Raw genomic sequence first — 27,910 nt, forward strand, 5'->3', positions numbered from 1 at the left:
AGCCTTAAATATGTACATAATAGTTATTTCGTTTTACAGTTTATGTAAGTTGTATAAACGTCTTTAAAGCAATGCTTTACATAAATATATACCATCAATTACATCATATGAAATCTACTTGCAACCATTCAATATCCCCTTGTTAATATGCCCTTCTGGTAACTCACATACATCCCCTGCTTCCATCGTTTTCACACTTGCCTTTTACAAATGACGCAAAATGTTGCCAGGATAAGTGAGTTTTATGTGATTAAAATGCATGTGAGTGCGAGTGGGTGTGCGTTCGAGTTGCGATGAAACTTTATGGCTTACTTACTACAACTTATGGCACCCTTCAACTGGGATATTACACACCCGGTGTTACCCGCTCCCGCATAATAAAATTCTTTGATTTGCAACAATTTGCAATTAACCTTTGATTGACTAGACGTAAATTCTTTGATGAGGCACCAGCATTTCCGAATCTCATCCTCCCCCGCTGGCTTTTACCTTTGTAATGCGACAGTTTTGCCATTCAATTAGCGAATACGAATTGCAACATTTTAATCAACATCGCGCATCTATAGAAGTCAACGTCAAATTGGAGGTGTGCGTAGTTCGTGTGTGAGGGCTATGCATGCAGAATTTAAAGCATAAAAACAATTTGTTAAAGTGCCCCTAGTCGAGTTTCACTCTGCTTTTTGTTTCTTCTCCCATATTCAACAATTTTACGACGCTCATGGGCGTGGCAGCTGTGAGGCTGCGACATTTTGGCGTTGTTGGCCTACACAATGAAAAAATATATATATTTATAGAGTTTGTATATTTATATTTATTAAACATGACGAGCACTTAATTGTATATATATTATGTGTATTAGTCTAAAAATGAAATTTAATTAAATTTATAATAAGATCTTTTTTGTACTAACTTGTCCTTGTGGAAATTTTAAAATTTATTCCAAGAGGCACTGTAACGATAAATCAATCCTGAGAAAATTAAAAAAATCAAATGCAGGCATTAAAAAATATTTCCGTTTGTGTAAAATTTTTAGTTTAGTGATTTATATGTAGTATATGTATATATAAATATATATATAGGAATTTAATTTCACATTTCCATAATCAGCTATCAAACGGGATAATTTTATTATTTACAGTGTAGCTTCCGTTTACTACACTGTTACACGATCGAAACGATGGCACTGGTTTGGGGGAGTCAATTTTTATGAGTTGTAATTTTTATTCGCCATATTTGCATGTGTCACGTGCCTTCAAACGAAATTTACAAATTTCATTTAAATTAACTATACTGGCGGGCGGGGTGCAGCTGCTGGGCGTTTAATTGGAACACGTTTGACAACAGGCGATGGCTGCTCAGCTATTTTACGACGGCCAAATGGCAGGGCCCGTAAAAACAAGAAATTTTCCTGCTGTCGTCGAGCAGAACTTGGCGCGCGCCGTAAAGTATGCAGCGGCAATCTGAAAACTTTCAATAGTCTCAGGGCCGCGGATGAGCGGACGATTCTAAGCAACTTTTTCGGAAGCTTAATCTATTTACGATCGTTGCGCAAAGTTGGACAAGTGGCAAGGTGGCCGTTACTTTTGATTTTCATCGCCCTGCGTTTGATTTTCATTTGTTTGCGCTTGCAGCTCGGCATCTAAACGCTCCAGCGTCTTTTCCAGCGAAAGGAAATCAATCCGTCGGACGGACACAATCTGAACGCGGCACAACCACGATGGCTACGGAAAACCCCACCCTCCCACTCCACTGAGCTGAATCTGAATCTGACCCCGCTGTGCAATTTTTATGGGAATTCGATTTTGTTCGCTTGTTTCTGAGCGTTTAAAAGCTGAGCTGGTAAAAGTTTATGCACCGACCCGACCCCCAAATCCCCCACATATACTATAGATGTGTGCGCTTCGCTTTAAACGAAAGTTGCATAAAAGTGAAAATTGTTCAAGTGCACGGGCGATGGGTCCGATGGGTCCGATGGGTCTTTGTTTGTTTTCATTTGGCAGCCGGATTTGGTTTTTGGCTTACATTTCAGTGCCAAAATAGTTGTAAATTTATGGTAAATGGCATGGCAAATGGATTTTTTAGCTAGCTATACATAAATGCATCATAAGCATAGAGTAGACTTAAATGTGGCTGCAGCGAGGTGGAGCTGGAAAATACATATCGTCAGGCATTTTAGTTGGTTCAACAAGTCCAAATGTGGCAATGGGATCAAATAGTTTTTCAATGCTTTCCGACATCAAATCTCCCAAAAACAAAAAGGGGCTCAATTAGGTTTTCAGGGCTTTCACATGGAAAATCCTTTGATTGGTATTTGTGTATACGCTTTTCGTTTGAATTTGTACAACATTTTAGTTAAAAGAAGTAAATCGGTTTCGGGTTTCGAATATAAGTATGTTCATATTACTAAGTAGTACAGAAAAGATGCTATCAAATAGACCCTACCTTGACGACTATAAGTTCTTATTAAATTCATTTTGTGCAATCAAACGGCAATTGGTTTACGACGAGTTAACCACTATTTAAAATGCCCCAGTTAGTGGATGTCGTTGACAGATGCTCCTTCTGGCTGTCCCTTTTGAAATACATCACCCTTTAAGCCGGTTTTCAAGGGTATTGCAGGCTTCGGTGCACCGCAATAGTCGTGTCCTGGTTTAATTTCTCTAAACATTCCCATTGTTGCTGCGCTGGCCCCAGCTGTGTGTTGGGTGTTGGTGAAAATGAAAAACCCTTTTCGCTTATTACTTTTATTTTGCCTGGCTGCTGTGTGCTTTCCGCATTTTATTGGGGAGTGCAGCGGTCTTATTTCATTTTTGGGGTGTTCGTCTCGTGCCAGCGCACAATAAAAATTGTGTAAAAAGCAGAGCCATTGAGCTCTGGATTGGCCGAAGGCCAGAAGCAACAGCTGGCCACCTTTTTGGCAGTTAAGTGTAAAAGAATGCCTAATGCCTCGGACAGCCGCACAAAGTTTCCAAATAAACAAGTGGGCTGGAGGTGCGACGAGTGGACCACTCAGTTTCAATCAAAAATTACACAGCAAACAGAGAAAGTCGATTCCAGGGAAACCAGCTTTCTTCATATCGAGGGCACACATGCGAACTGGGGCGGCCGTATATGTGTGTTCTTAACCTTTTGTGCTGCCAGGTGCTCCTTGAAGTTCCCATCCTGCCTTCCAGCATCCGTTTCCGCTCCCCATCCAGTTTCACTTGCCGCTTGCCACTTGCTATTTCCCATTTCCCATTTTCCGATGCCGACTGCACTTGGTGGTACATTTAATGCCACTTGAGTGACTTTTTATGGCCAGCAAGGCAGTCATGTGTGTGTGCATGTAGTGTGTAGTGTGTGTATGTGTGGGCCTGGTTTGTTTTGTTTTTGTGTTCATTTGGACTTAGCCTTGCCATTTGTCCGCCGTTTGTTAGTTTTTTTTTCTCCTTGTTGTTTTAGCTTGTATTTTTTAAAACACTTTTCCCTTTTGCTGTTTTTGCAACGTGTCAGACATTTTTATATGCATCCAGCTAAAGCTAGAACTTTTCTCTTTTATTATTTCCATTTGCAACTGGCTTTTGTTCTCCATCTCATGCCCTGTGATAGAAAAAAGAGAGCAGCTGGCTGCATTTAAATAAATATTTTAATAAATAAAATGGTTAGCTCTAGTCGTGGCCACAGTTGCCGGAGCTGTTTTTCAACCGCTTCTGGTTAGAGAGGGCATAAAATCAATAGTTATGGCAAAAAATTTGGATTTCCCAAAAAACCCTAATCAGGCCAACTGAGGATGGTCAGCGGCAAATCTTAACTACCAACAGCTTAAATCTGCGGGAAATACCCGAACAAAGGTCTCAAGGTAAGGCCAGCTCAGTGGGACCTGTGTAAATAGCACTGCAACAGATAATAAAGGCGTTGCCCCACACACAAAGACGAACCAACTTTCACAGAGTGCTGGATAAATAGAACGAGAAAAGGGGGTGGTGAAATGGTGAAAGGCCAAGGAGGAACACATTGCTTTTTAGTGTTTTTTAGTTTGCGTAAATCAAAGTAAGACAAAATTAAACTTCAAACTAAAAGCTGCTTACAGTTTCGAGCACTAAATGGATTTATACCTTCAATGGCACTGCTTTTGGGGTGAGTACGGTGCAGTCAAGCTATCTTGTTTGGAATAAGCTTTGAGTTATTACTTTAACTTTCGGGAGGTGATAACCTATCGAAAACCTATATAAGGACAGGGTTTTTAAAAAAGGTTGTGTTAAATAATGTTTTAAGTGGTCCTTAACTATGAGGCAACGTTGATGCAGTTCCCGAAAATGTTCATCACCTTAAAGCTTTGATCTTAGTTTTATTTTAAATGTAATCATTTTTGTTGTAAACTTTTTTTACAATAATTTTATTAAGCTTCCTACTGCCTTTAAAGGACATTTAATATTATTCTCTGTTCGAACAAAATCGAACTATGATTATCTCGTTGTATAACCAAATCCGTTAAATTCAATTCTTTTCCCATCCGTGTTACGCAACCATCTCAAACTGGCTACAATGGTAGCAGATCCAGCGATTGAAATGAAATTGCAGTTACGCAATCAAAGGCAATGGCAATGGCAATGTTTTCAGGACCTGCATTAAGTAATTACATTGATTGTTTGGAACGTACCTGGCACAGAACTGGTGAGGTGACGTCAAGTTTCTTTGTATCCTTCGGAGGAGGAATGTGTGCCACACATATGTGCTCGTGAAGTGTTTCTAACCCACAGCCTCATGTGGCATCGGGCAAAGGTCAATGTCTTGGCCGGGATGGAGGAATACGAGCTGGATCGGCGCCATCAGCAGCTGCTTGCCGCTTGGCTTTTGTTGACGAATTAACATTTATCATGCGCCACGTGAAATCCATTTATCACATCCAGCCCCGATTCCTATTCCTATTCCTTTTTCGCTGCTGCACAAAAACAAAGCGCTGGCAAATCGGCAGAGAAATCGCATTGATATTATTCGTATTTGGGGTCTGCTCCGCTCCGATTCATCAAAGCGGCATCACACTCCCATTTTATATTAATAAAAACGGACGAACAACAGGCAACAGGAAGGCCCGGGTTGACCTTGGCAATGGTCGTTTGTCTAGCGGGGGACTACTACAAGCATTTGATTTATATTTAAATGCCTATTGGGGTCACCTCGTGTTCATAACTCTTTGTATCGGCCAATTTATCACAGGTCGTCCTTTGGTGTTAAATTGAAATTCCCCACTGTGTTATCCTTCCTTTTTCCAGACTGGATATGATGCTTCTGTGGCTAGGCCCCTGAATTGCGTGTTAAAGAGCTTTTTAACTGTGCACACAAAAAAATGTTATAAAATCAAATGTTTAATATGTTATAAAATCATATGTATTATATAAAAAATCATATATGAGCTTAAATAATAGAAATTTCTTGGTTCTGATCTCAATGAATTGTAAAACGATTTGATGGTAGTCATTGTTAAGTTAACATTCTAAGCATTTTGGTACTTAAGTGTTAAGTTTAGAGAAATATTTTATATTATTTATTTACAAGTGAAACTTTATAATCCATCTTACGTTTGAGTTAAATTTTTAGTTTTCAATTGGTACTTTTAAATGTTGAACAAATTAAATACTGATAAACAAGAGAAGTAATTCAATTTATTTGGCTGTAAAGAAGTAGTACATATTGTATATATTGAACAGCAATAACCAAAATCTAACTTTAATTTATAACCGTTTTTTCCTGTGTGCCCAAATCCTAAAGTTTTGTGCGAATGTGGATTGTCTTGGCCGGGCGGCAATTAAAATTTGTTAGAGCACTTTAAGCTCTTGTCAATATTCTGGTTATGGCTTAGGAATCTTATTTTGTGCGGCCGACATAATTTATGGTCTCGCAAAATAAATTCTCCAAGGTGGCCTGGCTTTGTTAACCCTTTCTTGGTGGGTGGGGCCGAGAACGCCCAGTTTGCTCGCCTTTTGGCAAGTATTAGAAATTTATTGCCAACTTTGACATGAGACTGGGCTATTTTGAGCCAATTTTTACCGCAGGCGCTGCCAACAATTTGTATGCAAAGTAAGCTATTATCGTGAGAGCATGCAATTTGAGGGCGTGTCCAGTTGGTAATGTGTGTATCGCATACAACCAGCTCCACTTGCATGGTGGCGTGCAACAATTGGAGCACACATTATTCCTGCCCGGGCTGTTTTTGTTATTTTGTTTCAGCCATTTAGCGATTAGACACACGAAAGGCGATTCAGATACGAGTCCGAGTACGTGAGGTCAGCGGCGGGGTCAGTTCCGGTTCATGTTCGGTCCTGTTGCATGTCGGGCCTGAAAATTGATATTAAATGCTTTGGCATAAAAACATCAAAAGGATCGCTGGCCTGCTTCGTTTACCTGCATAATGGGGCCATTTTATTAGCTGGTGTGTGTGTTGTGGCGCTTTATGGTGTGGTGTGGTGTGGTGTGGCTCTGATATATGCACCGCCATTTGCTACGGCTGCTGATTGTGCAAGAAATGTGCCTGGCCGGCCGCTCGGTCACTGCAAATTAATTTGGGATTTTGCGTCTATTTGTTTTGCCTTTGCTTTGCTTTTGCTTTGGACAGGGCACAAACAACGCATGAAACACATGATACCTTGATACCTGCTGCCGGCATTCATCACAATCACACTGGGCTATCGGCAGAGCAGGGGCTGGGGCTGGAGCTGAGCCCGGGATGGCAGATACAATTTATGTTCCCGGACTCGACTGTCTGGACTCCCTGGACATTTCAAATGCTGCCAAAGCCCAACTGACATCTGATATATTGGTCGGGGGCCAACTCGACAGCTGCAACATGCGGATTCCTTTGTAACTCTAGCCCTCGCCCATTTCCCCATTCGGTTTCTGGTCGGGATTGGGTTGCCTTTCTGCGCTTTTCAAGCATGTGTAATTGCTGTGCTGGAGCGAGCTCAAGGATTTGGCTGAGCTGAGTCCTTCAAGTTTGGTCAACATGTACCAGGCTCTTGCATTGAGGAGCTTCCACTTAAAGCTGGCGTCCTCGGTCGGCTGCAAAATCTGTTTCCTGTTGCGTGCTGGCTGGCTGTGCCGGCCATTAGTCACTTCATTAACACGGCCAGCACTCTCTGAATGAAGATATAAATGCAGCGAAACAGCCCAGGAACGTGCCGAAAATTAACAAAATCCCGAAAGTAGACATACTACAAGAGCAGGCGGAACTAAGCCAACACAGTTACACGAACAAAAATTAGAATTGACATCTTCTTAAAACAATAAGGTTCCCCATTAAAGTAATTCAGAATGAAAGGGTAATAATTAACAAAGAAGTTCAGTAGCTGTTTAAATCATTGAGTTTACCATTTTCTTTTTTTTTTCTTTACGATTTACTTATACATTTTTTAACATCTACTATAATTTTGATTGGCTTACAGATATCAATTGTTTTGCAAGGTACATCATATTATTCATAATACAGTTAAGAAACGCTCTGATTCTTTTGTTTAAGAACTGGCGAACAATTGGCCTCTAATTTGTGTTGACATATTATCATTATCTGATTTGCAATTAAAAACACAGCTCATTTTTCCATGTGCACCCGTGCATAGAGAACTGTTGTTGCCCAAAAGGTTTAGCACGCGCTGAATTTTAATTTCACAGTTTTGCACTGCAATCAGAGGGAATTAGCCTCCATAAAGTTGGCGCCCAAAACACCACCCCCCACCACTCGTCCAACGCCCACCGCCTCCGCCCACCGCCCCCAGAGTGGGCGGTAGGTGTCAACTTTCGCCTTGCATGCCATGGCCATCTGCCACGCCCACTTGGAAGGAGCCTCTGCTGTTGACTGTTATTAGCGCACTTTGATTTGTATTTGGCTAACAATAAAATGACAGCTTGCGGCTAAATGGCACGCAACGCCCAGCCAGAGAAACGGGGGGTGAGGAAATGGGTTGGTCCTGCCTTTTGGACATGACCTGGCCGGAAATGCCAGTGGAGTTCGGAGTTGGCTGGCGTGCCGGTTTGCCTTTCATTTCGATTGCTGTGGTCGAAGGTGGAAGTCAGGTGGCAAGTCGCCGAGGCACGCCATAAATTCCAATAAACGAGTGCAGGTGCATGGCAATGAGTCGCTTAACTGGATGTTTGCAACCAAGCAGAAATATGATAACAGCTAATTAACGCCCGACGGCTGCCGGATGCCAAAACGGAAAATTATACTACAAAAAAACTAAATCAAACATTATACTTTATTATTATTATACTTTAAAATCAATGATATAGAATGAAAGCAGATAAAAACCATTTTGATAAAAAAGTCCTATATATATGAAAATTAACTATTTATTAATTTTCAATTTTATTATTTTTATTCATTTGTAATACATTTATATAAATAGTGGTGAAAATGCAAATTACTAAAGTTAAATTTGAAACCACAAATTTTATCAGCAATAAGTGATATAGATAAGTGAAAAAAGATGAGATAAAGTGATGGATATTAGTTTATTTAATAGACTAAAATAAGTTTTTGGTTTATCATATCATGGAGGCTATAGAAAATCAAAATCATTTTGATAAAGAAAAGGTTTATGTTATAGTTACGAACCACTTTTCATTTGAGCATAATTTAAACCATTTCATTTCACCCAGTTTTGCTCAAATTAAGCAGAAAAACTAGCTAGTGCTCATTTCGATTCTGTTTACTCGCTCTGTGCCAACGGCAACAGAAAAAAGATAAACGAGCAGAGGAAGTTAATGGGAAAAGAGTTCATAATAATGAGGGAAACTGGTTACAGCAGCAGCCGAAAGAAACGTGACGGCACGAAGTTACCGGCAAATGCAACCCCTCCACTGCCTCCACCCCAAACTTTCCATCCCCCCGTTTGACGTGCTGATAAGATTGGCCTAACTCTACAGACCACGCTGCGTATACGTGACGCGAAAAGTACTGGTATAAGAGCGCGTGTATAAGAGTGCAACGCAAGCCATTTCACTGTATAAGGTAAACAGAAAATCAGCTATTGGCAAAAACGCGAAGAGAACCCGTCTGCGTGTAGACTTTTAAAGGTAAAAAGGCGAATCGAGGCCGAAACCAAGACCGATGAATGGCGAAACGAAAACGAAACTGAAACAAGCACGCAAGCGGCACAAAGCAAAGCCAGAAAGGTGCGAAAAAGGCGTGGTAGGATGTCGGTGGCCACGACATGCAAGGGCCAGGAGGACCAGTGCTGAACAAGCAACACTGTTCCATCCGATAAAGGGTCCAACAATTACTCACCATGAGATCATGCCCAGATTGCCAGGGCTTGGCGATAATGAAATGAATTCTGATTTCAGGGTGACACAGCTGTAATCTATGTACTCTTGATTTTCTGTTTCGCTATCATCAGATGGTTAACAGCTGCGGTTACAACAAAACTTTGGGAGCGGATGCAGAAATCACTAGTACTTGGAAATCCTTTAAAAAGGGGGTGCAACATAGGTATATTCATTACAAAAAACGATGCTTTTATTTTTCATTGCATACTTTTAGACACAATCAAAATTTGTTTCAAAACCCAAGTGGTTTTGCTGGCATTATCTATTGGGTTTCTTCTTCACTTACACATTTCCATTACAAATGGTTTAATTCCCTCCATTTTTACATCTATTTTGCATGTTAATTAATAAACCTGAATTGCACTGGTAGATCTATGACTATCTAAGCCTTTTATTGAAAGGAAGATAAGAGGCTTAATATAATACCCACAGATAAATGTATACAAATACAAACAATACGAAACTTTACTTGGCGTCAATTAATAAATTTTTCTTTTAGAATAGAATAAAACAGTTATAGACAAATGAAGTATAAAATTGAAAGGCATATGTTATGGTTCAAATTGAATTCTTTTTTATTAGTGAATAAAAACAAGTTGTGAAAAATTCCTAAACTAATTGATTTGTTTTATGTGAATTAAGAAAAAAATAGAACAAATAAATATAAAGCACCGTATAAATAATCTATAATTCATAACACGCGTTCAGAAGCACATTTGGCAATAAACTATTATGTAGATATGATGATGACATTACAATGTGCACGCCGGTATATAAGTAGCTCTGTTAATACGTAATACTTCCCACTCTAGCGAAATCAGATCGCGTGGTGGTAAATTGCCATAAATCCCATCAGCTGCATATGCAAATCGAGCGCATGCAGATGTTGCTTTCGCCATTGCAGCTGATGATGCTACATTAAATTTCAATTTCGGGTTCATTTATCGTGGCTGTGGGCGGCTGGCACGGAAGTCACAATGTCAGTGTCTGAACTTAGCCAAGGCCGCGCAGCCCAGCGGAAAGTTTACCCTTCAACTGTGCGAAACTTGGCGGGGCAGCAACGTAGCCTCGTTTACGCAAGTGTTCGCCTCCCTTTCCCTCAGCCACCGCCAAGTAAATATGCAGAAAACCAACAAGAGCAATAACTGCTCTACACAAACACCAGCACACGCTCTGCCAGAGATACACACACGCACACCCAGGCAAGTGCATAAAAATTAAGCAAACGGCACTTGTAACTGGCAACAAGAAGGACAGCAACAAGAACACCAACAGCAATAGCAATAGCAACAATGGCAGCACCAGCACCAGCAACAATAACAATAACGCCTGCAACAGCAACTACACACAAGCGTTTCCTAACTCGTGCACGGAAAAAAATGCGATGGAGGTCCATTCATGTTTTGTTATTATAAGTTATACTCCTTGAGAGCATCTATTGTTATTTTTTGCAACATTTCGATATCGAGTCATTTTAAAAAAACAATTTTTAGAGCATACTTTTATATAAACATTTTTATAACATTTTAGTTGAGTGGGGTTGGTTCAATCTAAAAATTATAAAATTATAACAGCATAATTTCCTGCGTTTACAAAGTTTACAAACGTTGAAGCCATGATGATTTGCAGCTCAATTATTCGATTGTTCCAATGGAAGCTATATGATAACGGTTTCTGATTTTGATAAAATTAAAAGCGTAGTTCTGAACTGTCAAATTTTTAACAGGTCAAAATAAATTTAAAAAAAAATTAAAAAATAAAAAATTGAATTTTTTCAAAAATTTTTAAAATATTTTTTTTGTTCCCATGTAAGCTTTATGTTAATTTAAACCCTAATTCTGAAATATTTAACCATTACTATATGTCGAAGAACTAAAAAAAAATCAAAAACAGCAAAGTTATAATTTTATTTATATAATATAATATAATTTATATATAATTTTATTTCATTTATTTTTCGTGCTCCTATGGGAGCTATATGCTATAGTCCGACTTATATACTACCTGCAATAGAAATACAACTTTTGGGAAAGTTTTATGCAGATAGCTTTAAAACTGAGAGACTAGTTTGCTAGACTAGTTAGTGACACTTAAACATTTCGATTTTTTACTAGGTTAAGGTCTATTCCAATACAATAATAATTTCTTGTGTAATTAAAAACTATTTTTAGTTCATATAAAAACAAATTTTGTTTGTGGTATTTGACACTTAAAAATTTTGATGTATAACTTGTTTAAGATCTATTTCAAATGTATAAATCAACACTTCACTGAAGTCAATGAAAGCGATACCAAAATGTCGAAAAATAACAGTATAGTGACAACATTTGTTATATGCTCCTATGCGTTTCCTGAAAATCAGATGTGATCCCATTTTTTCGGTGCTTATCTCCGCTCCCAGTTGGCAGCTCTCAGCTCCCAAAATGCAACAGTCGACAAGATGGGTTGGCAACTTCCGCTGTGCGTTGAGCGTCATGCCGGTTGTACATACCCAGCCAGGAGTTCAGAAGCCCACTTCCAGAACCTAGTCCTAGCCCAAAACCCAACCCCTAGTCAAACCCCTAGCCCAACCCCTAGCCCTATCCCAATGCCTCGACGCCCTTTGGCGGCAGGAACTACAAATGCAGCAAGTGCAAAACTTTTGCCAGCAAGTTTGAGTTTTTTCTTCCGTCGTTCGTGCTTGGCCAAGGGCTGCCGGCTGCCTTTTGCCTCATCTGCGCTGTTGCAACTTTGCCAGCTGAAACTTTAAGCCAGGTCCTATCTCTGGGCCAAGTCTCGAGCGTTGTCGCTATTGCTGCTGCTGGTGCTGCTTCGTACGTGTTTGTGTTCATTACGTACGTGTCCTTTTTGGCATTTTGCGTTAGTCGTCAGCGCCAAAAGCTGCTGGCCAAAAGAATAAGCTACACTGACATAATAGCGGTCTTCCAGCTAACTTCTACAGTCAAACCCCAGCAAAGGTGTGTTTTTATGGAGTTTAGAATTGCAAATCAAGTATTATGTTCGAAATTAAGGATGCCTTTATATTTATATTACTTCACTCAAAATGATACAAAATAGTTTAAATTTTTTTAGAAATCTGAATGTCCAATTTAACGTAGTTCAAGTGTCATAATTGACCTAATCATACAAAATTATACAATATAGTTTACATTTTCTTAGAGTTTTGAATGTCCAAATTAACGTAGTTCAAGTGTCATAATCGATTCTAGGGTTGCTTTCATATCTAGATTTCTTCATACAAAATTATACAATATAGTTTACATTTTTCTAATGTCCAATTTAAAGAAGTTCTCCTGTGCATTTGTCCCAAAAGTGCACAGTTTCCGAATCGTAGCAAACTCCGCCCAAAAGCTGCTTGAGGACTCGTTTTTTGATGGCGTGGAGCGTTTGCTAAAATACTGAGCGGCTGCTTTCATTAACTGAAACCCTAGACGGATACTTACCCGTCTGGAACTTTAACTTGCTTGCACTCATTTTGCGTAATGATTTCAATTATTTCGTAATTAGTGCAGACAGGCACTGGCAGCAGCAGTTGGGCAGGCAGGCGTCCGACAAGCTGGCCTGGCCAGAACCGGTCCTTTCAGGACCTCCTTGCTTGGCCACCTGCCCACCTGTCCACCTGCCCACCTGTCAACTGTCCATGGCTGGGCCAGGCACCACAATGCGGCATCAGATTCGAAGGCAACGAAAAGTGCACTTGGCCGCAATTTGCAAAGAGTCTTTACAAAGTCGAAGTTTTCCAGCGCGGTGGACACTCATCTTTTGTGTTCTGGCAAGGTCCATTCAACGGTGCACCCCCGGCGGTGTCAACAACTTCGCAATGAGTTTGTTGCTGCCAGGAGCTTTAAGTACTCCTGCCCACCTGCTTATGTTTTCCCACCATTTCTTGTTACCGTTCCATGATGTTAACGCGCTTTTACGAGCTGTCTCACCTGCAGCGCTTTAATGAATAGCGTTCTGGATTATAAACACCTCGATGGCATTTGGCCACAATTCACAGCAGTTAAATGCAACAGTGCATGGAGCAAAATAGGACTTGTAGTTTTCAATGATGGATTTTTTATTTTAACATTCCATTAAACATTTACTACTCATTGTAGAGGAACATATTGATCACAATAAATGTTTTTAAAGTAATGCTTGCATATGCCTTGGCGTCTCTTTCATGTCTTAAATTCAATTATATAATGTTGTACATTTGTTCCGTGCATAAGCGTATAGTTTGGCCTTAGTAAAAGCCACGACCATAAGCCCTTAATCATTTAAAGTAATTTGCACACTCTCAATGCGATTCAATTAAAAGTTACCCACACACTCGAGGACTCTAATGCGGGCAACCGATAGATACTTGGGCCACACTCATTTCTGTTTTAATACTTTTAATACCTTTTGAATTGCTTGCCCGAAGTTCGCTCCGTGAGGCTCAAGGAGACTTCAAAAATTGATGCCCAAGCAAACAGAGCAGGGCTTTGTGCTTAGGGCTTTGGACCTGCTGATGCCTGAATGCCAGCGCCTGCCCCACTCATGTGGCGTATTACCTGCCCCCCAATACCCGGATATACCCGACTCCTCCTCACCGGGCCATCCCATCCTATACCATCCCATCCATCCGATTGCTCGAGTGCCACTCGATATTTATTCAATTTATGGAATTTTTTGGCAAAAGAATTTTTTAATAAAACGAATTTTATTGGCATTATCCTGCAGCTATTGCCATTGCTGTGTGCCAGGGAGGAAATTAATAATGCTACTAGGCTAATAAAGGCCGGAGCACACAGGCACGCATCTCCACATGTGTGTGCAGTGGATATATCGATGATGTGACACATTTGGGCCACTCGTCCCTTGGGCTTCCACCCGCTTCATTTGCCGTTTGCCAGCAATTGAAAACTTTCTCGAGTGGCTTTATTATGATTTGCATGGCCTGACTGCTCAAGTTGACGCTATTTAATTTATCATTATCCCCAACTTCGCTGGCAGCACAAATTTCCACTCACTTTCCAGACAGATTTTGTAATTCTTTTCTCCTTTTATTATGACGCTTCTGCAGGGCACTTCCTTCGGGGCCAACAGGAAATTAAAAGTGTTGGTAAATATTGTTCTGGGTACGCATGGTTGTGTGTGGATCCACAGTGAGCCCACCAATTATGAGATTATAAACTTAAAAAAAAAATATTACATTTTCTGAAGTTTGGTTATACATAAATGATTTGGATATGCTTAAATGACAATTATTTGTCAACGTATACGTTATTTCAGTTTAAAATGTATCTCAGCTTACTATTACGAAATTAAAAATTTCTCGGAAAATCGGTCTATCTATGTTATGAAAGATATATTTGTTGCAAAATTATTTTGAGATGAATTGAAAAAAAAATTGGGAAAAGTATACTTTTTTTTTTGATCTAGTTAAGGTACAAGGAATTTGAAAAAATAAATACCTTGATAAGGTAAAAGGTAAACAATTTGTTAAGTATCTAGGTGAGATCAATTGTACAAAAAATCATTTTAAATCATTTTAAGGTCAATTTGTTTTTTAAGAAGTTACAGATAAATTGTGATATTGTGTATACGCTCTGGCAATTAAGTTTACAAGTTTCAAGGTACAGCCCAACACTGGAAATAAGGTCATAACATTAAAGGATTTTAAAGTGGCAAGTGTGGTTACGGCCCATTGACTAATGGCTCTTCACTGCCACACCTGACTTTCGGCTCTTGAACAACCACTAGGCACTAAGCACTCAGCACTCCATTTTCCATCTGTAGAGAGCCACTGTTAATAAGCTTACTTGCAGCCAGAGACACCTAGAGGAGAAATGGGGCTGGGGGATGTGAAGTACCGAAATGTATTACACAAATTCCCCTGACGAGCCCTTGGGTCCTGCATGATGTATCGATTTTTTGTTGCCGGTGCTTCTGGGCCATTTGTCGGCTTTTGCCTGTTCCGGCGTTGATAATGCCAATGCGTAATCCATCTCCTGCGCTGCCGAACACCCACCACCCACCAACCACCGCCCATCGGCCACTCCCACCCACCCACTATGGGATGGAGTGAGTGTGCACTTGAACTTTGACATTTCAATGCGCTGACATTTCGCCTGGCTACAAACAATACAGACGTGCGTGCGGTCGAAATTGGGCTGAAAAGTTTGTCAATTTAGAGTCGAGCACCGAAACACACACCGATGACCATTCGAGGGTCCCAAAAACCCCCGAAAATATGCCCCTTTACCCCGCCCAGTAGCAGGATATCCCTGAGCCATGAATAAAATATCGAGTGCAGGCGGCATTCGCTTTTGATAAAACACAATTTTAATAACTTTGACATCAAGTACACATCGAGAAGTTGCATAAACACACACACACATACAAAACACATACAAATACATATCATGATAGACATATGTACGCATTTATGTGCATACCGAAGCGTATTAGGTTTCAACTGCAGCATTGCATTGACTTAATGGCCCTTTGGTAGGGACCACATGTATATATAGTTGTTCTTTGAGTGGTTGTTGCTCTTGTTGTGGTTGTAGGTTTTGGTTGGTTCACTATTTGCTAAAACTGTAAGTCCGTTTATTTACAAGAAAACTTTTCAAAAATTGAACCATAAATATACTATACAATACTATACTATACTATATATACGACTAGGTACGAATGCGTGTGGCGTATAACTGCATATCATGTATCATGGCTCAAACTTTTTGTTGCGGTTTCATGGTTTTCCAGTGTTATGTGTATGTGTGAGGAATATTAGCAACAAAAGTTCAACTTTCGGTTTTGAATTTATGCTAATTTTGCTGAACAAAGTTGGGTGTACTTGCCTAATTAGCTGTGACGTCGGTGGCCAGCCCGTTGTGTTGTTATGCAACATTAAAGGATTCAGTGTCGTTATGAGTTTGCTGTGTAAATTCGTTATTTTTTTTTTTGATATTGACTTTCATGTAAGTGTACTTATCCAATTGAAATAATTGAGCATTTCGCAGCTTAGGCTATAACTAAACACGATTAACTAACACAGAATATAAAAGCGTAAGAAGTTCTTTGGACCCAGCCTATAACCGATTATCTTCGATCTCCGATCATTATTCTTCAAACTTACTTATGGTTCTAGGGTTTCTACACATACTACTCTCGGGTTTCTTTAAGACACGGGGAAGACTTTAGAAATATTTATAACTTACATATGCATAATTTATATTTAGTGAGTATCAGCTACCATAATTCAAAGTTTCATTTACTCTATTAGTTTCGGTTTTCATAATGTTCATTCCTTTTTTTCGGGTTTTGTCTTTTCGGGGCACGTGTGTGTGGTGAGGAATTTTAGTTGTTCAGTTACAGCTAGGTCGGATTGTCTCTGCTAAAACATCGTCTCTACTTGCTAATAACACCCTATACAATGCCAATTCCGTAGCATATTGCGTTCCAGTCGACTCTGTCCTTGCCTTATTCCCGCCTGACCCTAATTACAAATACTGGTCCTGGTTATCCTTCAGTTGAAATCAAATTTTCGCACTGCGTGCTCTGGCCGCGGCCTTTCGACCGAACAGAATCCTCTTGAAGGCCCGTCGAAATTCTGGATTGAAGATGGTGTAGATGACCTGGCAAAAAATGCAAATGATTTTTTTTATTATATAAAGAAATTGTTAGCAATCGAAATGTTCATTTGGATTTAAAAAACTTTTTTAAAATATTATTAAAAAGTTTCATTTAATTTTTGAATTAAGCAATCACCAATTGAAAAACAAGATACATATAAATCACCGTGTTTTAATTGTGAAAAGGCGGTTAAAAAAAGTCAGGCTTAAGTTTTTAAGTGTTATCGCATTGAAAATTAAAAAGAACACATTAGTCTAAGTATTAACAAACAAAAGTTTTTAAGGTTTTATTTTTTTTTAAATCGTTTTCAAATTCGATTTATCAACAAGATAAATGCACTGATTTAAAATGTTTAAAACGAAATTTAAATTATAGCTTTAAAGATGACAGAGATCGAAAAGTTGGCTTTTAAGAACCAAAACTTAAGAGACCTTTTAGGCCAAGGCGAGGCAGTAATTTACATACCGGATTCAAGGTCGAGTTGAAGTAGCCCAGCCAGAGGAAGAGCGATGCCACCGCCGTGTGGATCTCGCACTCCTTGCACAGGCTCATTGTGAGGGCCATGACGAAAAACGGCAGCCAGCAGATGACGAAGGCCCCGGTGATGATGGCCAGAGTCTGGGCCGCCTTCCTCTCCCTCTTGGCCTCCAGGAGCTGTCGCCTCTTGGCCAGTTTCTGGTGCGGATTGGCGATGCTGGCCAGAACTCCGCCCAGGCCCACTCCGGCGTTCTTCCCCGGACTGCTGCCCTCCGTTCCGGCTCCACAGGCACCACCTGCTTCTGCTCCCTCTCCCCCTCCATCGGCGGAGGGCGAGGTCGTTGCCAGGCAGCCAGCACCGCCCATGGCGATGGACTGGGCCAGCGGCGTTATCGCGTTCAGATGCGAGGCTATCAGATGGTGCTGCGTGGCATGGGCCACCTGCTGCGACAACGTGATGATTTCATTCGCGTTGCTGGTGCGGTACTGCGGATGGAGCGGGGTCAAGGGTTAATTTCACGCAAAGAAAGGGCGAGCAACGCACAAATGACTATGACTATGCTACAGAAAAGCTTTCTTTCTTAGGCATGCGGATAACTAAATTAATCATTCCATATTAATAATTAAGATTAAGCTTAAAAAACGTGTAAAAAATACGTAATAGAGACCAACCACTAAACCCAGAGAAAATTTATAGTAAATCCAAATATTTTCACCTTGAATTAAATATTTTCTGTACTTATTTTACTCTTCAACTTTTATTTTTATACCCTTGCAGAGGGTATTATAATTTCAGTCAGAAGTTTGCAACGCAGTGAAGGAGACGTTTCTGACCCTATAAAGTATATATATTCTTGATCAGCATCACTAGTAGAGTCGATCTAGCCATGTCCGTCTGTCCGTCCGTCTGTCCGTCTGTCCGTCCGTTTATATGCAAACTAGTCTCTCAGTTTTAAAGCTATCTGCATGAAACTTTCCCAAAAGTTGTTTTTCTATTGCAGGTAGTATATAAGTCGGAACGAGCCGGATCGGACGACTATAGCATATAGCTCCCATAGGAACAATCGGAAAAATAAATGAAAAAAAATTATAACTTTTCTGTTTTTTAATTTTTGTTTAGTTCGTATAGCAATGTTTAATTATTTCAGAATTATGGTATACATTTTATCAAAATCGGACGTCTATAGCATATAGCTCCCATAGAAATAATAAAAATATATAAAATAACTATCTAATAATTGAGCTGCAAATCATCATAGTTTCAATGTTTTTCAGCACATACTCAAGTAAATCATAATTTAAATGTTTTCAAAAGTATTTAATTAATGCAATAGCTGCAAGGGTATATGAACTTCGGCTTGCCGAAAATTGCTTTCCTTCTTGTTAATTATGGAATTAAAAATTAATTAACAAAAATTTGAAATCTACAATTTTACTATCGGAAAACCAATGTTTTAATTACATTATGATGTTTTAGTTTATTTTAAGTAAGCTTATATTGTGAAAAACAATATTACATTCAAATATTTTAGTGTTTCATGGGGTTTTTCTCTGGGTGTAGTAAAAGTAATCTCTTTGAGGATGTTACAATAATTTATTGTAATCATGTACACCCTTTAAAAATATTTTTCTTTAAAGGCAAAATTTTATTTTAAAAAGTATTAAATGAGTGTTTTTTGTCAACTGATCAATTTTCTACGGGTTATGGAATACTTAAAAATTATATGAAAGTATTATTCGACATTGCAATGCCAATTTACATAATATCTTACGTTACAATGGTTTCATAAAATCGATTGAGATCGATCGATTTCGATTGTTTAAATTTGATAATAATTTGCTTTATTTTATTAATTATTTTACTTTTAAATTTAACTGTTGAATCTAAAAGCTTTATTGTAATTTACAATTACATGGAGGGACAAGAGCCGCACTTACATCGTCCGCATCGCTGGAGACGGTGGTGAGCTCGGTGCCGGCGTGGCTCTTGTTGTCGTAGTTGCTGGTGCTGAACTCGGTCTCCTCCCGCGTAATGGCCAGGCTGGCAAAGTCGACGGCTATGGCGGCCATCGATCTGGCCACCGCTCCCTCGGACCCCGCCGTGATGTTGGCCGTGTTCGTGTTGCGGCCAAAGCATATGCGGATCCGCTTGCGAGGGCGCCGCTGCAGCTGCGAGTCCGCCTCCCCGCCCCCGGGCGTCCGCTCCCCCGCCTCCTGGCGCTTCCGCTCCGCCCGCCGCTTGCCACGCTCCTTCTTCAGCTCCCGCACCGTGGAATCGCACTAGATTTGGTATAAATAAATACGTGCGAAAAGCTTGTACTAGACTTGTTTACGGACAGTGCTTCTTTATGAACTTGATGAAAACTGTTCGGAGAAGCACATTTGGCTTGTGTCTTGTCAACGCAATAAAAACCAATCAAATAATTTCGCTATCGCTTTAGGTATTTTAGGTACACTGAGAAAATATAGCTCTTGTTTTACTATATGACAAGTTTATCCAGTTGGATTAACACTTCCCTAACTTTATTGGCTTGTAACTTTTAATTTGTAAAGAATTTATATCCGCAAAACTCTCTAAACATTTATATGTTTGACATGCACATCTAGTCCATAACAAATATAATTATAACTCTTAAAAGCTTAAGAAGATGACGATTTAATTTAAAATTAGTTTGATTATACATTGAATTAACAACAGTGTTGCTATCTGCCGCTAAAACAGTGCCACACATTGGGGTGATCATAAATCTCGGCTGGCATTTGTTTGGCTTTCGCCGCAGCGGCTCGCTTCGAGTGCTCACTTGGGCATGCTAATGAGCAGCTGAGGACTTTCCCCGACCTCCGACCTCCATTCACGTTATTGTTTCTGTTAATGACACACTCATTATGGCAGGCAAGCAAATACACTTCTGGAGCAGCGGCCTCAACATCCACTCGGCCAGCCTCCGAAAAAATAGAGGGGAAATGTGGAGCATCTTTGTTTGTGCCACTGGGCGTATGAGTAATTTTTGCACTCTTTCCTCGGAGGCTGGCTAAGTGGACACTTGGCATTTATCACTTGGATTTTGTGAGGCACTTAGCTTCTGCTGAGATTGCCTATTGATCAACTTACGTCGGTCTCAGTTAGTGTGACATTGAATGACTTCTGAGCTCGCCGCTGAATGCGCTTCCTGGCAATTATGTAGATTTTCCAGTACAAAAACAGAATTACTAGCAGCGGCACATAGAACGTGCAACAGGTGGCAAATATCTATCAAGGGTAAAGAAAATAAAGTTTTTATTGCAACTAAACAATTTAAATTTTCAAAACATATCGGTAAATTATTTATAATAACCATAGAATGAATGTTAATTTATGGAATGCTATTTACTAGTGCAACTTTTTATTCAACCTTAAAAAAAAACATCGTTCAAATAATATACAAAATTGTGGTTTCATTTTATTTAAGGAAGAAGCTTTTAGGTAATATTAAGACAAATTTGAAATAAAGAAAAAAGTTTTATAGCTATTTTTATAGTTTCTTAATAAAATATAGGTCTCTTTATAGTAGTTTATGTCTTATATTTTAAATTTGTCTTTATATTTCTACATGGTGTCACCCATACCACAAACGAATGGCCACAAACTAAGCTCCCCAACAGAAGATGACTGCAATCAGTATGTCTCACCTGATAGCCCACATCCTGCGACACCATGCAGTGCTGCTCCTCGATGCGCTTCATGTAATCCGGATCCTTCCAGCCAAATTGCGGCGCCAAGGAAACAATCAGGGCCGCAAACCAGACGCAGAAAATCATGAGGAATACGCGGCGCGGCGTCCGCAGATTGTTGTAGTCGATATTGGTCACCGTCCAGTATCTGCAACGGAAGGAGGACCAAATTGCCATCTGTCCGGGACCGGGAAATAGCTGTAATAGCTGGCCGACTGGCAGCACTCACCTGTCCGCCGCAATGGCCACCAGGTGCAGAATGGATGCTGTGCAGCAAAGGACGTCGCAAGACGTCCAAATGTCGCACAGTTCCGGTCCCAATATCCATCCATTACTTATCTGCCGGCGGAGAGTTTTCATTCACCAAAAGGGGGAATAAAAGAAGAAAGGGACTGACATTTAGCAACACATTGTTTGCCAGTGATGATGATGATGCCATTTAACAACAATTAGCCGTCCAGCAAACGAGGTGGCCCAGGGCAAGTGTCTACTCTTTGGCGCCTAATTTCATTTGCCAGCATTCCTGCTCAAGTTTCCATTAGGGTAATCGAGTTGGTTCAGCAATGGCAGTGACAGTGCACAGAACCAAACAATTGGGTATTTCGTTCTTAAAACTTTCCATTAAAGGAATATTAGCAAACAATAAATTACAATTACAGCTCAAATAAGTAATACATTTCTTCATACAAATATTAATACTTTGATCATCTTAAAAAGTTTTGAATTTGATTATCAGTAACAGTAAAAACTCTATAGTGTTTTGTATTTTTGATTTCTTTCTTAATTTGAATAAATTCCTAAACTGGCTTTTTAACAAAGGGTGTGTGAATATACATTTCATTGACTTGTATTTGTTTCTTTCTGTGTAAGGTGGGGGAGAACTACAACTTACCTCGTAGACGGCGCCAAGCGGCATAACAAGACAGGCAACAAATAAATCAGCCACTGCCAGAGATGCAACCAAATAATTGGCAACATTCTGCAAGTTTCTCTCGAGTATAATGGCGGCAATTACGAAAACGTTTCCTGTGGAGAGTGGAACAGAGAACAGAAACGCCGTCAGAAAGCGATAAATTGATAAATTAATATATTTAGTGAGGCGGTAAATGCAGCACTAAGCTTTCCGTATCGTTGGCGATGAATAAGTAAACTGGCTCGTCTGCAGTTAACTGAAAACTTTGAGTGGCCAGAGTCATTAACTTTTGTGTGTCGTTTTCGGGGGAAAAACTTTCAATGGATTCGTGCAAAATCAATCAGTGGCAAAGACTCCGTGTCAAAGGAGTCTTCAGTTGCCAGCCTAATTGCTGGCAATCGTGCATGTGTCAGCCTCCCAGCTCTCTTTTCCCAGGATCTCTTTGGCCGTCCTCGCCTGCGGGATGCAAATGAGAACTGGATGGCAGCCGGCTCCATCATCGCCATCATTATTGTCGTTGCTTGCTTTGATTAAGCGCATGCAACTTGGCAAATTGTAATTGCCGCAGTGATCCCCCCTTTCTCCTTCTCGCCCACACTTTGGACCAAACCCAAACCCAAACCCAAACCCCCTTTCCATGGCAGCCGGAGTGACGCCAGCCCCCTTCGACATCCCCCTTGGCACCCCCCTCGAAGCCGAGCTGCTTTTGGAGCTGCTGAGACAGCGAGCTTGTCTGCAGGTTGTCAAAACGTTTTGTCGTCGCTTGGCCCGAGCCAGAAAATGCATTTGCATACGTCTTGCCGGGGAAATGTTGCGCATACGACGTGTGCTCGCCTTGGCACCCAAACTGCCGGCACCTGTGTGATGTGTGTGTGTTAACACGTAGCAAAATCTTGCAGAAATTGGCGATTTGTGCGGTATGGCTTTTGGGGCAAACCCTTTCTGTGACGTTTAAGGTAATTTCAAAATTATGCTAAGTTCAGATGAATTAATTTTGATATTTAGATGGCCGAGAAGCTTCAAAGTAATTTAAACAACGTCACCTTGTGCACTATGAGCAGAGACATGCTTGACAGTTTGTAAAATAAAAGCTTCCTGTTTTAACTTTTAATGTTTAGCTTTTTCCTTACAGTGGCAGAAAAAAAAACCAAACTCGTGGCATTAATAGTAGTTTTTGATGCAAAAAAAAACTATTCAAAAATTATAGTTTTTTTTTTAAGTTTAGGGGTTGGTCTCAAAGTTTCCATTTCTCATTTATTGATTTCGCTTAAAAAGAGTCCCAATATGGAAACCCAAATCTACACCACCTGGATGGTATGCCTTTAATGCATCTAAGCGCTCAATATAAACCTTAAAATTGTCATATAAATGTGGACCATTGTAATCTACCTACCTATATACAAATGGTATATAGACTTGCCAGTAATTTTATTTTGCACTACAAATTTTAATTCCTTCATTTTTTTATCTTTATAAAAAAAACCATAAAAAAAGGAAAACAAAGTGCATTTTTGTGAAATTAATCTAAAAATGAAGTAGGTTTACTGAACCAATTTTTTTTATCTGTATCCCAACCAACACCGTTCTAGTGTGCCAAAAGTGTGTGTGTGCTTGTCGTTATTTGCATTTGACGCCTTGGCGCCGTTTTAATAGCTTTTCACGTGCCGCGGCAAACATTTTTGGAAACTTTGGTTCGCATCCTTGCGGCGCCCAACTCAAAGAACTCCTCGTACATCATCCAGCCAACGAAAACAATCAGCCACCCTTGAGCACCCGACACCCATCACCCATCACCCATCATCCATCGCCAGGTCTATACTCGAGCCCATTTCTTTGGGCAGGCGGCAGCAAATCATCTTTGTAAGCCCAAAAATCAATAAAAATCTTCCAAGGGGGCGCAATAAAAATCTTCTGCATCATAAATTTCACTTCATTTACAGTTCAGTTTTTGGTGGCGATATGGAAACTTTTGCCAGCCTCATCCCGGGGGCATAAATTTGGGAATAATTTAATGCCCCTGCCCCACCGAAACTTCCTTTTGTTTGGTAATTTAAATTCGGATTTGATTTTGATTAAGTACTTGCCTATGATGGTGACGAGTATCATCAGTCCCAGGACGACGGCCATGGCGATCATTTTGACCAGCAGCCAGAACTCGACCGCCGCCCTCTGCTCGGCGTCCATGTCGAGTGTCGAAGTGTTGCCGCTGCCATAACCGTTTTCGCTGCGATTCCAGATGATTTGACTGAGATTGCTGGTCGTGTCCAGCAGCTGGGTGAGATTGCCATTCAGCTCGATGAAGAGGCTCTCGTTGAGCAAAATGGCTGGCAGTTCTATTTCCAAAATGCTCGCTGGCACATCGTCATTCGTGGCGGCCATTGCTGTTGTCACAGTTTTCAGCATCTCGTTCGTGTATATCCGGCAATGTATTTGTATGTAGGTGTGTCTGGATTGGGGGCGTGTCAATGTGTGTGACTACAGTGCGATGTGTTGCTGCTGCCGTCGCAGCTGTTGCTGTTGCTGCTGTTGCTGTTGCTGGCGTGCTTGTCGTTCGTGTTGCTGCCGTTGTTGCGGGTGATAAAGCGCCTTAATCGTGCTTGCCAAGCACTTAACACGTAAACTGCAAAACACAGGGCGGTTCGAGAGTCAATGGGGAGTCAGAGATGAATGGCAAACAACGGAAGATAGGTCTATGGAAAGCAAGGAAAAAAAGCCTTAGACGAAATCATAATGTACCGTCCTGATATAACACCGTTTTCCTTTTATTTTTCATTTCCCCAGTGAAGCCGAAGCGTTCGAATTAAGTCCACACCATGATAAATGATGCTCGTCTCGACGCGCTCAGTTTACCTCGATTCCACCAATTAATTAATCATTTCAATCGAGCGAACTCTTTCACAAGTTTTTACAAGCTGCCAACCCACTGTCAGCCCCTTGACCCCAGCATCCTTATCTCGATGCGAGCTGGGAAAATCCCGCACACTTAAATTATAATGTTTGGGATGGCGTTTACATTATAGTTGAGTGATTTTACAATTTATGTATAAACAACATCATGTCTTAGTGAACACAAATTTTGTGTAGATATGCAAAAGCATTAAGCAAATAAATATTAAAACCAGGTAGGAATTTTAGTTAATATATTGTTCCACTGAAAATACTGTTGTTTGAAAATCCCTTTAAAAGGTGGCTAGACGTATGCAATAATATTATATTTTAAATCTAAAATTTTAATGCATAACTTTCCACACAGTAGTGATTTCTGTGAAACTCCTGATAGTATTAATATATTGCTAATAATGTTTGGTCAACTAGAATATACTTAAATCTTTAAGTATTTTTCTATATTTTATAAATTTTATCTGTTAAAAACGTTTCTCTCCGTGCTTTATGCAGTATCTGTGTGCTGACGCTATTCGTGCTATCAGCTTGTTTTGCTCAGTTCCAATGGAAATGTGGCTGCTAACACTTGGATTCACGATGCAGCTCCTGCTGCTGCTGCTGCCCCACCCCGGATTTTCCAGCGGAGTAAGGGAGCCCTATAGATACGATAGGTATGAGGGCAATCCCTTCCTCAACCGCCCACCGAATCTGGAGCGAAACTGATGTGCATAGCCGTACGAAAGGGGTTTCGAAAAAATACAATAAACTATTGAATCGCTGGGGCATCTGCATTCCTGCTTCACTTGGCCATGGAGGTTGGTTGGTTGTTGTTTGGGTGGGTAGGAGTGTGCTGGGTTCGGCTGCCACTTGCCCTTTGTGCGCCCAACACACTGGCTGACCTTTGTCTGTGTCAAGGTGTCCCCGGGTGAAGGCAGTTAACCAGTCTGAAGCGAACACTGGGGCCAACGCCTGCGAAGGCTGCTTGATGGATTGCAGTCGGCGGAAATCTCCAGCTCCGTTTGCAGCGAATTTCGAGGGAAATCCTCACCCAACCCTCGCTGAATAGTTGCTGCCTTCGGCCTGGCCCCAACATAGACTAAAATGTTAATGGCCAAGCAGCTCATGTGTGAGAAACATTTTCATAGTCAAGGTAATCGTAATCAGAGGTTTTCTTGGTCCCCAGCTGAAACTGCTATTAATAAATGCACCAAATATATATGTGTGCGGCTTGGAGTTCAAGGCACGTTAAGCAACGCTTTTATAGTATAACATATAAACCCGCATTTATAGTTTTTGCGTTTGTTGCATTTTTTACTGCCCAAAAGTATGCTTAGGGATAAGGGCTTATAAAATTTGAGTGCATTTAAAGCATCGAGTGGAACAGTCCACTCAAAACGAGGTATCAGCGAGGTATTTTGAGGTCGCCACCCTGGGACATATATTTTTGCATTTTAATTATGAAAGCGAGTTTTTTTTTTTTTTTTGTTATATACCAAGGTCGTGTACATGAATTACATTCGCCATACACACTGGGCGGAGTGAAAAAAATGTGCTAACGTTTGCAACAAAATTCGCCTTAGGGGATAGTCGAAAAAAATGAAGAAGAAAAAAGGAAAATCGCGTCGGGCTGCGGTGGCCCTCCCCTGGCCCCTTCCGTTCCGTTCCTTTCCGTTCTACGAATCTGATTCAGAATGTGCCCCGCAGGCTTAACTCTTTCCCCCGCACAACACACACACACACACACACACACACACACACACACACACACACACACACACACACACACACACGGCTCATACTTGAATTAATTCATACTCTAATAAATATACAAAAAGTTCTGTTGAATGTCTGCTGCTGGCAGTGGCCTTTCTTTGTCGTTGCTGCTGCTTTTGCTGCTGCTGCTGCTCCCGTTGTGTCAGCGTAATCTCTTAGCAGCCTTTTGGTTTTGATCACCCCGGGTCCTCAGAATGACTCGCACAATGTACCAATTAGCAGGGGGTGGGGTGTGCTAGTCGAATGGGGTCATAACTCAGTTAGCGGCTGAATGGAAACAATGGATTGGCTCCGAAACAATGACAGAGTTCATGGACTCGTGTCGAAAACTTTATGAAGATGATTGGACGACAGCAATTTGCACTCAAGTTTCGAACTTGCCAGCGGAAACTTTTCCCTAATGCAGTTGCCTAATTGCAACCCGACACAACCAATCAAGTTGCGAACCAATAAACTTACCCGAAGAACAGTGCAATTGTGCACCAAACGAACCAGACCAAGAGCACCAAGAGCAGAAAATACAGCCAGACGGAAGGCAAACAAAATGCAAGAGTTCCCCGAGCGCTTTTCGTGATACAAAGTGCACTGGCAGCCCCCTGCTGGCCTTGCGGAATACAATTCGTATTCATTATACTCACACATAAGCATAATTATGTCCTTTCATTTTCATTTTGGCCGCTTCATTAGCGACGCTCTGCCGCAGGTAGATTCGTCAACATAAATATTTATGCCGAGTTGTGACAACGATGACGACAGCAGCGGCGACCACGAAGGATGTGAAGATGCTGATGATGATGTTCCCCGCTTCCGGAGGACCTCACTCACACACAACCACCACCGCACACACACCCATATGCGGACAGCTTCCGCTCGGCTTGTTGTTTGTGTGCGCCTTGCCTCTTTGGCTGATTTGTATTCGTATTTATCTTTTTTTGATTTTGTACTCAGTCTGGGGGTTTTTCCTGTTTGCCAGCTAATTATGCGGGTCTCGCTTGTTTTGGTTATTTAATTACTCAGAAAAAAAGGTAAGTAGGTGAAAACTCGCACGACTTGAACAATTAAATAAAGCATTTTGTCTGCTTTCTATACCCGTATTACATTACAGAGCTGTGAGTGCGATTAGTTTTGATTTTGGCTTTCAGTCTTTGGAGTTGGGTCTTTCAAATGTGTATTAAATATGTTTTAAGAATTCTAAGATTTCCAGCTCGGCGTTCTTTAAACGGTTCGGCAGACGCGTCGCGTCCTGAG

General features: G+C 40.7%; 2 protein-coding genes across 4 annotated transcripts; one reads left to right on the top strand and one right to left on the bottom strand.

The window, feature by feature from the left end:
• Positions 1–15,595: 15,595 nt before the first annotated feature.
• LOC128256671 (5-hydroxytryptamine receptor 2B) lies at positions 15,596–27,910 on the bottom strand. Of its 3 annotated transcripts, none has more exons than XM_052987182.1 (9): positions 27,301–27,910; positions 24,091–24,626; positions 21,986–22,119; positions 21,323–21,432; positions 21,052–21,241; positions 20,495–20,632; positions 19,321–19,662; positions 17,371–17,868; positions 15,596–16,907 (listed from the first exon to the last, which is right to left on the bottom strand). In XM_052987182.1, exons 2-9 carry the CDS (start codon positions 24,407–24,409, stop codon positions 16,809–16,811), a joined length of 1,830 nt encoding a protein of 609 aa, XP_052843142.1. In that variant the 5' UTR covers positions 24,410–24,626; positions 27,301–27,910; the 3' UTR covers positions 15,596–16,808. The 3 variants fall into 3 exon arrangements, with proteins under 3 accessions (XP_052843142.1, XP_052843143.1, XP_052843144.1); XM_052987183.1 differs by lacking the exon at positions 27,301–27,910 and adding an exon at positions 24,743–25,095; XM_052987184.1 differs by lacking the exon at positions 24,091–24,626.
• Positions 25,439–25,674, top strand: LOC128256675 (uncharacterized). Its single transcript, XM_052987189.1, has one exon. It carries the CDS (start codon positions 25,454–25,456, stop codon positions 25,610–25,612), a length of 159 nt encoding a protein of 52 aa, XP_052843149.1. The 5' UTR covers positions 25,439–25,453; the 3' UTR covers positions 25,613–25,674.

Source organism: Drosophila gunungcola, assembly GCF_025200985.1.
Source record: "Drosophila gunungcola strain Sukarami chromosome 2R unlocalized genomic scaffold, Dgunungcola_SK_2 000027F, whole genome shotgun sequence".
NCBI lineage: Eukaryota > Metazoa > Arthropoda > Insecta > Diptera > Drosophilidae > Drosophila > Drosophila gunungcola.

Excerpts from the sequence above, each read along its gene's own strand:
- LOC128256671 (XM_052987182.1), bottom strand. The coding sequence starts at position 24,409 with ATGCTGAAAACTGTGACAACAGCAATGGCCGCCACGAATGACGATGTG. Across the intron at positions 21,433-21,985 it reads CGCTTGGCGCCGTCTACGAG|ATAAGTAATGGATGGATATT; the intron begins GTAAGTTGTAGT and ends CTCCGCCGGCAG. Across the intron at positions 21,242-21,322 it reads GTGGCCATTGCGGCGGACAG|ATACTGGACGGTGACCAATA; the intron begins GTGAGTGCTGCC and ends CTTCCGTTGCAG.
- LOC128256675 (XM_052987189.1), top strand. The coding sequence starts at position 25,454 with ATGGAAATGTGGCTGCTAACACTTGGATTCACGATGCAGCTCCTGCTG.